The sequence below is a fragment of the Miscanthus floridulus genome, chromosome 3, assembly GCF_019320115.1.
Source record: "Miscanthus floridulus cultivar M001 chromosome 3, ASM1932011v1, whole genome shotgun sequence".
Taxonomy (NCBI): Eukaryota; Viridiplantae; Streptophyta; class Magnoliopsida; order Poales; family Poaceae; genus Miscanthus; species Miscanthus floridulus.
In genome coordinates this window covers 39760913-39776797 of record NC_089582.1, presented here as the reverse complement: position 1 = coordinate 39776797, position 15885 = coordinate 39760913, and the positions used below count along the sequence as shown (strand labels likewise).

General features: G+C 46.3%; 2 protein-coding genes and 1 pseudogene across 2 annotated transcripts; 1 reads left to right on the top strand and 2 right to left on the bottom strand.

The window, feature by feature from the left end:
• The first annotated feature begins 1169 nt into the window (after positions 1–1169).
• Positions 1170–2318, top strand: LOC136543578 (AAA-ATPase At3g28610-like). The gene is made up of 3 exons (XM_066535979.1): positions 1170–1222; positions 1305–1352; positions 1433–2318. The coding sequence occupies exons 1-3, from the start codon at positions 1170–1172 to the stop codon at positions 2316–2318; spliced, it is 987 nt and encodes a 328-aa protein (XP_066392076.1).
• Positions 2319–4366: 2048 nt separating this feature from the next.
• LOC136543576 (AAA-ATPase At3g28610-like) lies at positions 4367–5458 on the bottom strand (annotated as a pseudogene).
• A 7018-nt stretch (positions 5459–12476) lies between these two features.
• LOC136545510 (AAA-ATPase At3g28580-like) lies at positions 12477–14297 on the bottom strand. Its single transcript, XM_066537524.1, has 2 exons — positions 13654–14297; positions 12477–13545 (listed from the first exon to the last, which is right to left on the bottom strand). The coding sequence occupies exons 1-2, from the start codon at positions 14280–14282 to the stop codon at positions 12642–12644; spliced, it is 1533 nt and encodes a 510-aa protein (XP_066393621.1). The 5' UTR covers positions 14283–14297; the 3' UTR covers positions 12477–12641.
• Positions 14298–15885: the final 1588 nt, after the last annotated feature.

Below are 15885 nucleotides of genomic sequence, written 5' to 3'. Positions count from 1 at the left end.
CAAATATTATATTTTGTGTATTTTTTATACCTGGCTCGCGAGCTTAACGAGCCAGCTCGAGCTTTTAACGAGCCGAGCCGAGCTGGCTTTCTGGCTCGTTAGGATAACGAGCCGAGCCGAGCCGAGCTAGCTCGTTATCTTAACGAGCCAGAACGAGCCGAGCCCAAACGAGCCGAGCCGGCTCGTTATCCAGGGCTAATGGTTGGCAATCGATCGACAGTTCTGCACAGTGCAAATTTTCTTCTTCTCAAAAGGAAAAAAGCGAGCGGCTGGTTCTTTGGATGAAATTGATGTGTGTTGACGATGTGCCATGGAATGTGTCAAGAAACAGTTGGCCAGAGCCCCAGAACTACTGAATTTGCCATTAGTGCGGATCCGATTTGAGATTTCTGCACAGTAGCAGCAGAGAGATTCGAAAACAAACTAAGATATGGTACAGTGTTTTTCTCTCACAACAAATCAGCGAAAAATACTTTTCAACCTAGCTTTTCAGCGAAACGATCAAGGTCAGTGCCGTAGATCTCAAATCAAATCCAACAGTGAATGGATCACATGAGAGCAGAGCATGCGCCCTCGATGGTAACATTAACCTTCCCATGATGTTGTGGCATGTGGGGGCAACAAGTGAACAAGAAAGCGCAGCAAAACAAAGCAACCTGTCATTTCTGAAGATAGAATATGTCTGTACAGTACCGCAGCAAAACAAAACAACTTCTCGTACCATTTCTAAAGGTAGAATATGCCCGTATAGTACGACATTGTTGGAAATCACTTAGTTTTTTTAAAAATATATATTTTTAGATTATCAAATAGATGTACTAATATGAGTACCCGAATTGGCAAAATCTAGCTAATATGCACCAATAGGAGTTACAAAACCTCAAATATCTAAAATGCCCTCCAACCTAGATTGGGACAGATCTCTCCTCTCTGTCACAGGCACCATCGTCACTCCTGAGTCCTGACACTCCATCCTAACCTTGTCACTGCACGCTGCTCGTAGGCCCTGCCACCATATTGGTCGTCCTTCGCCTTGCCATTGCACGCCCTACCAGAGCAAGCTCTTAGACGGCATGCGCCACTGCCACCACACGCTCCCTCATAGGAGAGGTTGGAGAAGGAGTAGAAGATGCCATACAAGACGGACCCAACTGTCGTTGCAGTTCGCCATGGACGACGGAGAAGCCAAGGGTCAATTTGGGATAGCTTCATCTCCGAAAAAGTAAATCTGGATTTGAGATTCAGCGTGGAGCAACTCCACCAGTGGATCTGAGATCCACCGTGAAACCGTTTGACTTGCACAGCCGCCGCCGGAGGCTCTACACCAACTGCAAGTCGCGCCACTCCAGTACGCATCGCATCGCACTCACAAGCTATTTCGATCCATTGATTTTATTTGCGTCGTCCATGATCTGATCACTCGAAGCAGCAGCTACGAATACATGTCATGGAGCTACGTCAATTTCAACCACCCGACCACGTTCGAGACGCTGGCCATGGAGCCGGCCAAGAAGAAGGAGATCATGGACGACCTCGACGCGTTCCGGAGCAGCAGGGACTTCTACCAGCGCACCGGCAAGCCGTGGAAGCGCGGGTACCTGCTGTACGGCCCGCCGGGCACGGGCAAGTCCACCATGATCGCGGCCATGGCCAACCACCTCAACTACGACATCTACGACGTCGAGCTCACCGTGGTGCGCAACAACAACGACCTCCGCAGGCTCCTCATCGAGACGACCAGCAAGTCCATCATCGTCATCGAGGACATCGACTGCTCCCTCGACCTCACGGGCGACCGGCGGGACAGCATGCCGCCGCCGCCGCCCGCGCCCGCCAGCGCCGCCGCGAACGGCAGCGCCGTCACGCTGTCCGGCCTGCTCAACTTCATCGACGGCCTCTGGTCAGCGTGCGGCGGCGAGCGTGTCGTCGTGTTCACCACCAACCACATCGACAAGCTGGACCCGGCGCTGATCCGGAGTGGCAGGATGGACATGCACATCGAGATGTCCTACTGCGGCTTCGAGGCATTCAAGACCCTGGCCAAGAACTACCTCGACATCCACTCGCACCGGCTGTTCGGAGACGTCGAAGAGCAGCTGCAGGAGGTGGACATCACGCCAGACGACGTCGCCGAGTGCCTCATGACGGCCAAGCGCGCCGGCAAGGGGGAGGACTCTTCCATGGAGTATTTGATTGAAGAGCTGAAGAAGAAGAGAGAAGAGGCCAAAGCAGCAGCAAATGCGGCAGCTGCAGCTGCAAAAACAATTGTGAAGGCGGAGGAGCAGACGGCAGAGGCAAACGTGTCCAAAATAGAGTGAGGATGTAACATTTGATCTTTTTGCATAATGTTTAATAGTGCATAAAGCCTAAATTATTATGCTAATATGTGTTGTCATCATGTCATGGGTAGCAAATAGGTCGAATCTATGTCAATCTTTCCCTTTTTCCTTTAATTCAAAATCCTAGCTTAAATCTTTCTAAATAGAACTTTTCATAATATGCTTTTGACTAAGCAAAAATCCTGGAAAGGTTTCATAAATAGCCCTAAGCAAATCCACATTTTTCTGTGAGCACCGAACGATTTGCTGATGTATGAAAAGTAGCATCGGATCATATGGCGCTACTATGTGAGTTATGTACCCAAGTAAAATGGACATCCCCGGATGATCCACCGGTTTAAACTGTGAGCACCAGATCATACGATACTGCTTTCAACATACATGCTTCTTGGTGTTTTGGTGAAATCAATTTTTTATGATCTTGCAATTGTTGGAAATCTTATGCTCTACAAGATTATAAAAAATCATTCAAATAATGCACTGGATCATCAGGAAAATGCACCAGACCATCCTTTGTTCAGCACACTGACTTCTTTCGTTAATGTTTTGGTATTTTCATATCTTTTTGCTCTGGATTCCGAATTTGATGTTCTTGGGCTTCTTTTTTCTTAGAATTACACAGTGCAACGCAGAGCTTGTCAAAATCTCAATAACTTGAACCTGATATCATACCAATTTGACAAGCTACAAATTATGAGACAAGTCTAATTCAACCATCTCCTTGTCCCTACTTTAATATCTTTCTTTCTTTTTGATTTTTTGGGTCGCTAGAACCTTAGAAAATTTGTGCACACATCTTGAATGAACATATATGTTAGTACTAGTCTTGTGTTGTCATCAAATCACCAAAAATTAAGACACATGATCATGTAATGGACATATGATCCTAATAATACCCCCCCTTTTGTTTATTGGTGACAAGCATAAAATTGCATAGAATTTAAATAATTGAAATACACATGCATCAGGCTTACCACAAACTTGTTTGGGTGACTTGTCATTCATCCAATCTTGTCCAGAACATTTACCCTACTTGATACCAATTGTGATAAATTTGAAGAACACTTGGGTTTTTGGAAATGATTGTGCTCCGCCTACATGCATGGGATCATCAAAATTCCAATTCTATCCCATCTTTGGGCATATTTATTTGCACTCTCCCTTGATTCTTGATCTCCTCCGTTGCCATCGCTTCATGTGACTTCAAACTCACTAAAATCATGTGTTCTACCTTGCAGTGGTAACTCTTGCGTAACACCTTGTGATGTCTCTTGATTTTTCTCATGCTAAATACACTAAAATTTTGAATTTTCTAACAATTTATTTACAACAGATTAACGCTCCCTTTGGAACGCAAGAATTTCATAGGAATTGTGTAGGAATTTCACATGAATCTGTTGAAACATTGCAAAAGAATTGTACTCCTATGATTCTTAATTAAAAAAATTTCACGGTCTAAGTGGGTCCTCCTACCATGACTCGTCGTCAGCATATTCTCAACAAGGAACCCAGAAACAGATAAAGCAGCAGCTGCTGCTTTAGCAGTTAGCACTGGTCAAAGCCACGCCTCTTCTGAAACCTTCTCCTGTCACAAGCACGAGCCCTGCTGTTTTTCGGAGGACAAACAGTGCATCCCATGCACATCACGCATATGTTTCTACACGGTACGTCGCAGATTCGCAGTCGTCTAATGAGCAGCAAAGAGAGCAGAACAGCAGATCCATGAATGGCCTCTCTGACACTTCAATTCTGCAACACAAGCTCAGCAAATTGCAAATGGGCAATGGCATGCCATTGCCATCATTTCATCAAGAGCCTGATCGCCATGTTTTGCTGAAACTGATGTACCAATAAACAAGGCTGCAGCCAAACTAGTTTAATGCATGTCTGAAGATGAAGAAACTCCTTAAACCAATGCAGCTCCAACATGCATGGATTGCAGGTTGCAGCTACCAAGTACAAACACAACAAGACGCAGTTAAATTAATAAACGACATTGTTATCAAAGGCCTAATCTTGATCCTCCACTATATCTCCTCCTTGCCCTGGACGACGACGTCGCTGCGACTGGCACCGCCGCCGGTCTTGGCCTTCTGCAGCGCCTCCACCAAGCCGGTCAGGCCCGAGTCCACGCCGCCGCCGTCGTCGTTGGCGCGCTTGGGCGTCAGGAGCTCGGCGACGTCGGCGGTGGTGATGTCGGTCTCCTGCAGCAGCGCACCGATGTCGTCGAACAGAGGGTGCGCGTCCACGGCGAGGTAGTTCCTGGCCAGGACCCTGAAGGCCTCGAAGCAGCAGTAGGACATCTCGACGTGCTTGTCCATGCGGCCGCGCCGGATCAGCGCCGGGTCCAGCCGCTCCACGTGGTTCGTCGTGAGCACGACGATGCGCTCGCCGCCGCTCAACGACCAAAGGCCGTCGATGAAGTTGAGCAGGCCGGAGAGCGTCACCGCGCTCGTGGTCGTCGTGGACGATTTGGATGGTGCGGCGGGACGTTTTTTCACCGCCTTGGTCTTGGTGGCGGCGGCGTTAGTGCCGTCCTACGCCGCCGTCGCGCCGACGACGGCGGCAGGCGCCCTTTTCTTCTTGCGCTTGTTGCGGTTGCCGGTCAGGTCGACGGAGCAGTCGATGTCCTCGATGACGATGATCGACTTGCCCCTGGTCTCGATGAAGAGCTTGCGGAGGTCCCTATTGGTGGACACGTACGTGAGCTCGATGTCGTAGATGTCGTAGTCGAGGTAGTTGGCCATGGCGGCGATCATGGACGACTTGCCCGTGCCCGGCGGGCCGTACAGGAGGTACCCGCGCTTCCACGCCTTGCCGATGCGCGCGTAGTACTCCTTCCCGTTCCGGAACGCGTCGAGGTCGTCCATGATGTGCCGCTTCTTGGCAGGGTCCATGGCCAGCGTGTCGAACATCGACGGGTGCTCGAACACCACGTGCCTCCACATCGACCTGCCAGCACGAAACACGGCAGCGCGAGCGCCGAGTGTCAATGGAGGCAATGCATGCATGAACCTGCTTTTACGTAAGGCGCGCGCGCCAAAGCCCAAAAGGTACCGATCAAGGCACCACCCGCCGCCGGCGTTGGTGAAGAGCTTCCGCTGCCGGCCGGCGACCATGAGCATCAGTTGCAGCAAGACATGAAATCTAACAGAGGAGTATCTTTCAGCACAAGAAGTACACCAAGTGGAAGCAAATTCACACCAAGAAGTAGTGCAAGCAGAGATACAATTTTCAACTCAAGTGGTGGTGCACGATCAAGCAATTTTGGTGCTTCTAGTGGCAAAGAGCTGGCTGCTCCAAGTGAGAGGAACAAATCAACAAACTCATCATCTATTTTAGTGGGTTCTTCAACCAAGAGTAGTGGAATTCAATGCTTCAAGTGTGGAGGTCGTGGACATGTTATAAAGGAGTGTACAAACAATCAAACCATCATTGTGAATTATCAAGGAGAGTATGAATCTGCTAGTGACGAAGAACATGAAGATATTGAAGAAGAAGATAATCATGAGAAGGAAATCTGTGCATTTGAAACTGGTGCTGCTCTTGTTGTAACTCAGATTTTGAGTGTACAAATGAGTGAAGCTGAAAGTGGACAGCGGCACAATCTTTTTCAAACAAGGACCAAGGTTGAAAACAAGGTGTGCAAGGTAATTATTGATGGAGGAAGTTGCCACAATCTTGCTAGCAAAGAAATAGTTGACAAGCTTGGTTTAAAGCTACTGAGACATCCTCATCCATATCATGTGCAATGACTGAATAATTCAGGTTCCATTAAGATTGCACAAAGAGTGAAAATTCCTTTCAAGATTGGTGAATATATTGACATCGTGGAGTGTGATGTGGCACCCATGAAAGTGTGCCATACGCTGTTGGGAAGACCATGGCAATATGATCGGTCATCTCTACATTGTGGTCGAACCAATCAATACACCATCAAGTGGAAGGGCAAGGAGTGGATACTTAAACCCATGATACCACAACAAATCCTAGCTGAGCACTTGCAAAAGAGCTCTGATGTGAGGAATGAGAGTGAAAAAGGAGATAAAATGAATTCGAGTGCCTTCCACAAATCGGTGAGTGAGAGCCACAAGCCAAACATGAGAGATAAAAAAAAGCGAGGGAGAGAACTTAGTGATGTTAGCCACCAAATCTGAAATGAGAGATGTGAGGAAAAACCCAGATCAAGTATTAATCATACTTGTGTGCAAGGACACATTGCTTTCAGCTAACAACTTAACATCTGTCCCTAGTGTTGTTTTACATGTTCTACAGGAATATAAAGATCTTTTTCAAAAGAAACACCTACTGGACTTCCTCCCTTGCGTGGCATTGAATATCAAATTGAATTCATCTCTGGAGCTGTACTTCCAAACCATTCAGAATACCGCACCAACCCTGAAGAAACCAAGGAAATTTAAAAGCAAGTACAAGCACTTTTTAGATAAAAGGTTATGTGCGTGAAAGTTTAAGTCCTTGTGTTGTGCCTATGATTTTGGTGCCCAAGAAAGATGATCCATGGAGGATGTGTGTAGATTGTTGATCTATAAATAACATCAATGTTCGATATCGCTATCCTATTCCTAGGCTAGATGATATACTAGATGAATTGAGTGGATCTGTGATATTTTCTAAAATTGATTTGAGAAGTGGTTACCATCAAATTAGAATAACAATTGGAGATGAATGAAAAACTGCTTTTAAAACAAAGTTCGGGCTGTATGAATGGTTAGTTTTGCCTTTTGGATTAACTAATGCACCTAGTATACTCATGAGATTGATGAATCATGTCTGGCGAGCATTCATTGAAAAATTTGTTGCTGTTTACTTTGATGATATCCTGATTTACAGCAAGACATTGGAGGATCATGTTGATCATATTCAACAAGTTTTATATGTGCTTAGGAAGGAAAAAATATTTGCTAACCTTGAGAAGTGCACATTTTGTACAGATTAGGTTGTCTTTCTTAGTTTTGTTGTTTTAGGTTCAAGAATTCTGGTTGATGAATCAAAGGTGAAAGCAATCAAAGATTGGCCAACTCCTAAAAATGTATGCCAAGTGAGAAGTTTTCATGGACTTGCTGGTTTTCACAGGAGATTTGTGAGAGATTTCAGCACCATAGCTGCTCCGTTGAACGAGTTAACAAAGAAAGGTGTTGCCTTCCAATGGGGTGAGCCACAAGAGAAAGCTTTCCAAGAATTGAAGAAAAGGTTATCCGAAGCCCCCTTGCTTGTGTTGCCGGATTTCATTAAAACCTTTGAGGTTGAATGTGATGCAAGTGGGATTGGGATAGGAGGTGTTCTCATGCAAAATGGACAGCCCATGGCATACTTTAGCGAGAAGTTGGGAGGAGCACAACTGAAATATTCAGTGTATGACAAGGAGTTGTATGCTTTGGTAAGAGCACTTGAGACTTGGCAACGTTACTTATGGCCAAAAGAATTTGTTGTTCATTCAGATCATGAGGCTTTGAAGTATTTAAAAGGCAAAGCAAAACTGAACCATCGATATGCCAAATGGGTTGAATTCATTGAAACTTTTCCATATGTTGTGAAATACAAGAAATGTAAGGAAAACATTGTTGCTGATGCTTTATCCCATAAAAATGTTTTGTTAAATCAACTCGATGTAAAGGTTCCAGGACTTGAAAACATAATAGAATTGTACCCTGTGGATCATGAGTTTTTGGAACCTTATGCCAAACGTATAACTAAAAAAGGATGGGAAAAATATCATATACATGATGGATTTTTGTTTAGAGCTAACAAATTGTGTACTCCCAGTTGCTCTGTTAGACTCTTGTTGTTACAGGAAACACATGTTGGTGGTTTGATGGGTCACTTTGGATGGAGAAAGACATATGAGATGTTGGCTGACCATTTCTATTGGCCAAAGATGAGAAGAGATGTTCAAAGACTTGTGCAAAGATGCATCACTTGTAACAAAGCTAAGTCAAAACTAAACCCCCATGGATTATATACTCCCTTGCATGTTCCTAGTGCTTCTTGGGAAGACATTAGCATGGATTTTGTTTTGGGTTTACCAAGGACAAAGAGGGGGAGGGATTCAATTTTTGTTGTTGTTGATCGATTCTCTAAAATGCCACATTTTATACCTTGTCATAAAAGCGATGATGCTTCCCACATAGCCTCTCTATTTTTCAGGGGAATTGTGAGATTACGTGGCATGCCAAAGACGATTGTTTCAGACCGTGACACCAAGTTTTTGAGCAACTTTTGAAAGACGTTGTGGGCAAAGGTACAAGGCTGCTGTTTTCCACCACTTGCCACCCTCAAACGGATGGGCAAACTAAGGTTGTGAATAGAACACTTTCTATGCTGCTGTGAGCCTTGATAAAAGAAGAACTTGAAGGAATGGGAAAAGTGCTTGCCACACGTGGAATTCGCTTACAACAGGGCAGTACACTCTACAACTAATATGTGTCCTTTTGAAGTTGTATATGGTTTCAAACCACTTGCTCCGATCGATTTGTTGCCTCTACCATTGCAGGAAAGAAGTAACATGGAAGCCTCCAAGCGCGCGTCTTATGTTAAGAAGATTCATGAGAAGAACAAAGAAGCAATTGAGAAAAGGTCCAAGTACTATGTTGAATGGGTAAACAAGCATCGCAGGAAGGTGGCATTTGAGCCTGAAGATTTGGTTTGGGTACATCTTCGCAAAGACCGCTTTCTAGAGAAGCGCAAATCCAAGTTGATGCCACGAGGAGATGGTCCATTCAGAGTGTTGTCCAAGATCAATGATAATGCCTACAAGATTGAGCTCCCAAAATATTATGGTGTAAGCACATCCTTCAATGTTGCTGATTTAACACCATTCTTTGGGCTAGAAGAATTAGAGTCGAGGATGACTCCTTTTCAAGAGGGGAAGGACGATGAGGACATCCTAACTGTACATGCTAGCTCAAGTATCAATCATCCACCATCCAACATAAAAGATGCAAATCAAGGGCCACTTGCAAGAAGTCGGCCAAGAAACTACAAGAGCAGGTGAATTCAATCCTGACTAATTATAATTTTAACATTTCTAAGAATGTTATACTACCTAAATGTTCTACCTTAATGTTGCTCAGGTATGCACATGAAGACATGGAAGACACGGTGCTACAAAATGGCTCCGTTAGAAAAGTAGCACGGATGGATGACCGGACCCGGACGGAAAAGTAACGCGGACAGACGACCGGACCTCATAAAGAAACAACCATAACTATTGATTCCCAAAAGTTATGAGGGTCCATGAGGACATTTTGGAAAGCTTATCGAGTCTAGTTTCCAATGGTATAGTTTCAAGTATTTTGGACTTCCAAGTAATGAGATACGTCCTGAATAGTGAAGACTTCTAAGAAGGTCAACAAGTCTTCCTGGGATAGAATGTTGGTGCAACTTCCCATGCAAAACGGTACCAATCTAAAATGTTTCGTGATGCATGCTACACATGGATGGAAAGCTTCTTGAGTATACTTTCACAGCCAATAAACTGCTCGACATTTCGACTTCCCACTAGGGAGTTATAACTCTTTTAGTGGAGACTACTCTGGAAAATGACAGCCGCGTGAAGACTCTTGGAAATCCAATTCGTAAAAGCCTTTTCACATACTCTACCTTTTCATTTCCATTTCATGTTCAGACTTATCTAGGAGGGTTGTTCCTGGTATAAATATCCCTATGGTCTTAAGTAAATGAAGACTTTTGATAATGGTAAAACCAGAACCCCTTTGTTTAGCTGTGTGCTGACAAACTCAGAGACAGATCTCTACTCCTTTGCTCTTACGTTTTCCTTCGCGGAGATTACAAAAGTGGTTGCGTCATCGACACCCAATCCGTGCTCCTAGTCCATTGATTCCATGTTGCGTAGGTTGGTTTCTTTGACGAATCCTTGGTTTAGGCTGCCGTATAGAGACGGTGGTTGGCTCCTTGTGTATGTCGTCAGGTTGCACTAGTTATCGCTGCTTGCAGCAAGTTATCAGTTGTTCATCAGCTAGTTATCAAGATCGGATCCTATGTCGTGAAGATCAGGACCAAGAACCTCATCAGTTGGTAAAGTGTGGGATGAGCACAATGTCTCCATGGAGTGTCCATGCAGTCCACCTAGTATTCTACTTCTTAAATGGAAACGCAAGAGCTAAATTATTATGACTAATCATTTTTAGAAAACCAAAAAACAAGAAATAGATGCTTCACAAGACTCGTATCAAAGACTAGAACTTTGGTAGAGAGCGTGTCTCCATCCGAGATTATTTCAAAATCTCAAAAATTTAAATCTTGAAATATGTGAATTTACAATAAAAAATGTGAATTTAAATAATTTCATATCAAAAACTTGTCAACAACAAACTTATAGATTGGATCGACTACTGCAACTTTGATATTAATTAAATTCTAAATTTTGAATTTCATAATCTAAGAACTTACAACACATATTTAGAACTCTAACCAACTTTCAATAAAAAAAATTCAACTACAAAATTGTAGATTATATTGAGAACTGCAACTTTGGTATATAGCATGTCAACATCCGAGGTTGGTTAAAAATTTTAAATTCTTATGTTTAAAATATGAGAAATTAAAACAATATTTTGGAACTCTAAACAGATTTAAATCAAAAATTTCTAAATTGTAAAGTTGTAGATCAAGTTGAGAGCTGCAATTTAATATAAAGCTCGTCCTCATCCAAATTCACATGGTAAAATCATGAATTATTTTAGAAACAACTATTTATAGAGGCGAGCCTCTTAAGATGTTCGTCTATGTTAACCGAACTTTAGAGGTAGACTCTTAGAATGCCCACCTCTGATTTACAGAGGCGGACGTTCTAAGAAAAAGGCCTTAGAATGTCTGTCGTGTAGATGATTAACAGAAGTGTGACATTGTTAGAGCCCATCCCGTCATTTCCAAAGGCGCCCAAAAATATCCACCTCTATTAATCAGAGAGGACTTATCTACAAAATCCTTTACATAGCAGTGTTGTGTGATAAATTGTGATCAAGTGTATAAAATTGTGCCGCATGAGCTCTTCGACCCAAATCTTCCAGACCTGCTCTCTCGTCTCCTTTTCTTTTACTTGCCGTAACATTTCATGGAAGCACCATTTATTGGGGTTGTGTTAACGTATAAAATTCATTGTTTAATTCTCTGGCTCGGGAATTTAGCGGATGGTCTCTCAAACAGCTGATAGCAGAGCTAAATGAGGGTATAGCGAACTATAAGAGCAAAGTTGTACATAGACACAAATAACTTGATTTGTCCTAAATGTCGCAATAGTCAGAGATTTAAAACCATGCTAAAATTTGAGTTTTCTCCAACAAATGGTTGGAAACATGTAAGTTCATATAAAATCTTGGTCTATTAACTTTGTTTGGTACTGACTCCGCCTCTGAATAACTGTCGTTTTCGTTTCCCGAGAAATTACTTTAACTAAATGTATATATAATATTAATATTTATGGTACAAAATTAATATCATTAGATAGATCATTGAATATATTTTTATAATAAATTTATGTAAAGATAGAAATGTTGTATACAATTTTTTACAAATCTAATTAAATTTATGGCATGAAAATTAAAAACAACATTTATTTAGGGACGAGGTCCTAGCCTGGTAGCCTGTGCCTACGAGAACTATGACCTGTTGGCAATGTGATGGCAGCAGGCAGTGCAAAAAAGTCCTCTGAACTGGGGAGAAAGCACAGTGCCTGAACTTATCCCCCTTCCGTGCGAGGTGCGACTGCGAACTGCGAAGCCACGGGGACTGATGTGAAGCACTAGCGATTCAGATGGAGAGCCGCAGGGAACCGACGGGGAGTTTGGTTAGAGCTCTTGTCTCACTCCTCTGATCCTAAAGCAAAATCGGAACGGATATTATACCTCTACTCAACCAATGCCAATTAATTAATCCATCTATAGATCGAGAAGGACAAACAATGGCCCCGTTCGGCTAGCTGAATCTTGGCTGAAACTGGCTGAAAAACACTGTTCTGGCTGAATTGTTATGAAAGAAAAATACTGTTCTGACTAAAAAAACAAGCGAAACAAACCGAATATGGGGTAAACCGAACGGGGCCAAAACACCTAATGAGTGTTTCTAAGCCCAGATTGACCAAAGAAGGATAATCAAACAAGGTTAATTCATGTCTGAAGATGAACCTGAAGTCACAAACCACTAATGTACATTAACTGCAACTCCCACAAGGATTGCAGCTACGAACATAACAAGATGCAGTAAAATAAACGACATTGTTATCAAAGGCCCAATCTTGGACCAGCTAGGTCTACTCATCCTCCACTACCCCCTCGTGTCGTCGTGGATGCTGAAACTGGCGCCACCGGCCTCGGCCGTGGTGGCCTTCTTGGCCGTCTGCAGCGCCTTCACGAGGCCGGCCAGGCACGAGTCCACGGCGCTGTTGGCGGCGCACTTGGGCGTCAGGAGCTCGGCGACGTCGGCGGGGGTGATGTTGACCTCCTGCAGCAGCGCCCTGACGTCGTCGAACAGAGGGTGGGCGTCCACGGCGAGGTAGTTCCTGGCCAGGACCTTGAAGGCCTCGAAGCAGCAGTAGGACATCTCGATGTGCTTGTCCATGCGGCCGCGCCGGATCAGGGCCGGGTCCAGGCGCTCCACGTGGTTCGTCGTGAACACGATGATGCGCTCGCCGCCGCACGCCGACCAGAGGCCGTCGGTGAAGTTGAGCAGGCCGGAGAGTGTCACCTTGCTGGCGGTCGCGGTCGCGTCGCGGGGTGACGACTGCTCGCCCTCGGTCGCCGGCGCCTTATTCGTCACGTCGTCGGCGGCGGCGGGACCCGGCAACGGCGCCTTCGGCTTCTTCTTGCTGCGCTTGCCGGTGAGGTCGAGGGAGCAGTCGATGTCCTCGATGACGATGATGGATTTGCCCTTGGTCTCGATGAACATGCGCCGGAGGTCGGTGTTAGTGGCCACGGACGTGAGCTCGATGTCGTAGATGTTGTAGTCGAGGTAGTTGGCCATGGCGGCGACCATGGTGGACTTGCCCGTGCCCGGCGGGCCGTACAGGAGGTACCCGCACTTCCACGCCTTGCCGATGCGCGCGTAGTAGTCCTTCCCGTTCCGGAACGCGTCGAGGTCGTCCATGATTTCCCGCTTCTTGACAGGGTCCATGGCCAGCGTGTCGAACGTCGACGGGTGCTCGAACACCACGTGCCTCCAAGTCCCGTACCTGTTGCCAAGAAATGCAGAACACGGCGGCGCAGGGGTCAATCGCGAGGAAATTAAGCACTGACCACCAGTGCGTGGCCCGGACAACGACAAGAACAACAGGCACCACCTGTCGCCGGAGTTGGTGAAGAGCTTGCGGCGGCGGTTGGCGGCCATGATGGCGCCGCCCTCGTGGCAGACGTGGGGGAGGTAGGATTCGACGACGAGGTCGCGGTGGCGCTGGTGGAACACGATGCGGTACGTGCGCCCGGCGTCCTCCAGGACGCCGCCGCCGCGGTACCCCATGAGACCATGGTGGCGGGAGGGCGACGGCACGGAGTGCCACCACACGGTGGCGCCGCGGAACTCGTCGGTGACCTCCTCGTTGTCGCCCGGGGTGAGCACGAAGCGGTCGGCGTTGCGCGCGGGCTCGGCCCGGAGCGCCCGCGCCCGGCGCGCGCACCGGTGGCTGAGGTACGCGTTGGCCCGCTCGTACACGTCCCCGCGCTTCATCCGCTCGCCGTCGTACTCGGCGACGGTGACGGTGAGGTAGGGGTCGGCGAGCCCCACGAGCCACCGCGCGTGGCGCCGAAGGAAGCGCCCGGCGAAGCGGTCCAGCAGCTGGCGCGGGAGGTAGGGGCGCAGCATGCTCCACACGAGCATCACGCCGGCGAGCGACGACCAGAGGCCGCCGAACTGCTCCACCAGCCCAGGTGAGACCGGAGCCGGATTCTTCATGGCTCTCGGGTGCGGCGGCATGTGGGCACCTCTGCTGTGCTCTGCTGTGCACTGTGGAATGTGGACTGTGCACTACCGGGTGGTGGATATGTGGAGATGAAAAGGGTGTAGGACCACTGGCTGCCGTTGCTCAATGCTCATTTCGTAGTACTTGGCAATGGGTTCGGCCTTTTGCGGCGTCCTTTGATTTTGGACATTTTGCTCGTGATTAACTAATTATCCTAAGCTCGAAAGGACTATTCAATAGTATCATTTTGAAAGTGAGAGCTAAAACTTAGGACCTGCCTGGTGTGGCTTTTTGAGGCCCCGTTCGGCTGGCAGAATTTTGGCTAAAACTGGCTGAAAAACACTGTTCTGACTAAATTGTTGTGAGAGAAAAACACTGCTCCAGCTGAAAAAAGAAGCCGAACAAGCCGAATATGGGATAAGCCCTCCTTGAGCCTTGTCCATGGTTTTATTTTAGATTTTGTGGAAGTTCGAACCATCTTTGCTACAGTGATCAATAATGCTCAACAGTGCATTCGAAGCTTGTGCTAGATAAAGTGGAAGCCTAATCAAATGGAGCCCCGGTACATGCTTGATTCATGCATTGTGTTTCAATTATGCCCCACCTATTGGCGTGGCATATGACTTACCGCCTCCTCCACATGGTGTTCTAGGCATATGGAAGGCGGATTCGATGCTGGAGCAGTGTTTTTACCATCGCTCGGTCTGAGGAGGAAGAAGAAGCTTGTGTTGGGTCATTGGCTGAGTACAAGTTAATGTCCCAATTTTCTTTTGGCCTGGCCTAGCCCCTCAAGCCTGAAGGTTGGGTGCCCTGAAAGGCTGAAACACCACACATGTCTCTACGATTGGCTTGAGTCAAGACCCTCCAACCGGTGCCAATTCGGCGAAATAAACCCTAGTTTTTCCTGACATCCACCCAAGCTAGCTATCACTGTCGTGGCACCGGCCTACGCCTGGTGTGGCTGCCCCTAATCGTTGGTCAGCTACCCTGCACCATTGTGGCAGTCATTAGAGAGATCAGGCGAGAGAGGAGGGATTTCACAGAGAAGGGGAGTAGGGGAGTGGCTGCGATGGTGTGGTGCCGTTGCTAGTTGCCACCATGAATATGGAGTTGCGCCGGTAGTGGCTAATGGAAAGGAGCAACAACTGGTTGACATTGGTGTGGGTGTCGATGAGGCGTCCCAAATGCCCCTATTCGGTGCTACAACACGTCATCAATAGGCATTGCCTCGGCTGTAGTTTTGTGGTGGATATTTTGTTGGTGATTATCATAAGCTCAAAAGCATTATTCAACAGCATATCATTTTGAAATTGAGAGCTAAAACTTAAGACCCGCTTGGTGTGGATTATCGGGGCTTTGAGCCATGTGAAATGAACTCTTAAAAAAACTAGCTCCATCGGCTCTTCTCCATGATCCATTTTAAATTTGTTGGAGTTGGAACCCTTTTTGCTATATTGTTGAACAATGCTCAATTGTGCATTGGAAGCTTATCTGGATACAGTGGAAGGCTGATCAAATGGATCCTTAGTACATGCTTGATTCATGCACTGTGTTTTCAATTATGCCCCACCTACTGCTATGGCATATAACCTACTGACGAGATCCTAACATATAGGT

Coding starts and splice junctions, on each gene's coding strand:
- LOC136543578 (XM_066535979.1), top strand. CDS start 1,170: ATGGACGACGGAGAAGCCAAGGGTCAATTTGGGATAGCTTCATCTCCG. Junction 1,223..1,304: donor ATAGCTTCATCTCCGAAAAA/GTAAATCTGGAT, acceptor TGACTTGCACAG/CCGCCGCCGGAGGCTCTACA. Junction 1,353..1,432: donor AAGTCGCGCCACTCCAGTAC/GCATCGCATCGC, acceptor TCGAAGCAGCAG/CTACGAATACATGTCATGGA.
- LOC136545510 (XM_066537524.1), bottom strand. CDS start 14,282: ATGCCGCCGCACCCGAGAGCCATGAAGAATCCGGCTCCGGTCTCACCT. Junction 13,546..13,653: donor TTCACCAACTCCGGCGACAG/GTGGTGCCTGTT, acceptor TCTTGGCAACAG/GTACGGGACTTGGAGGCACG.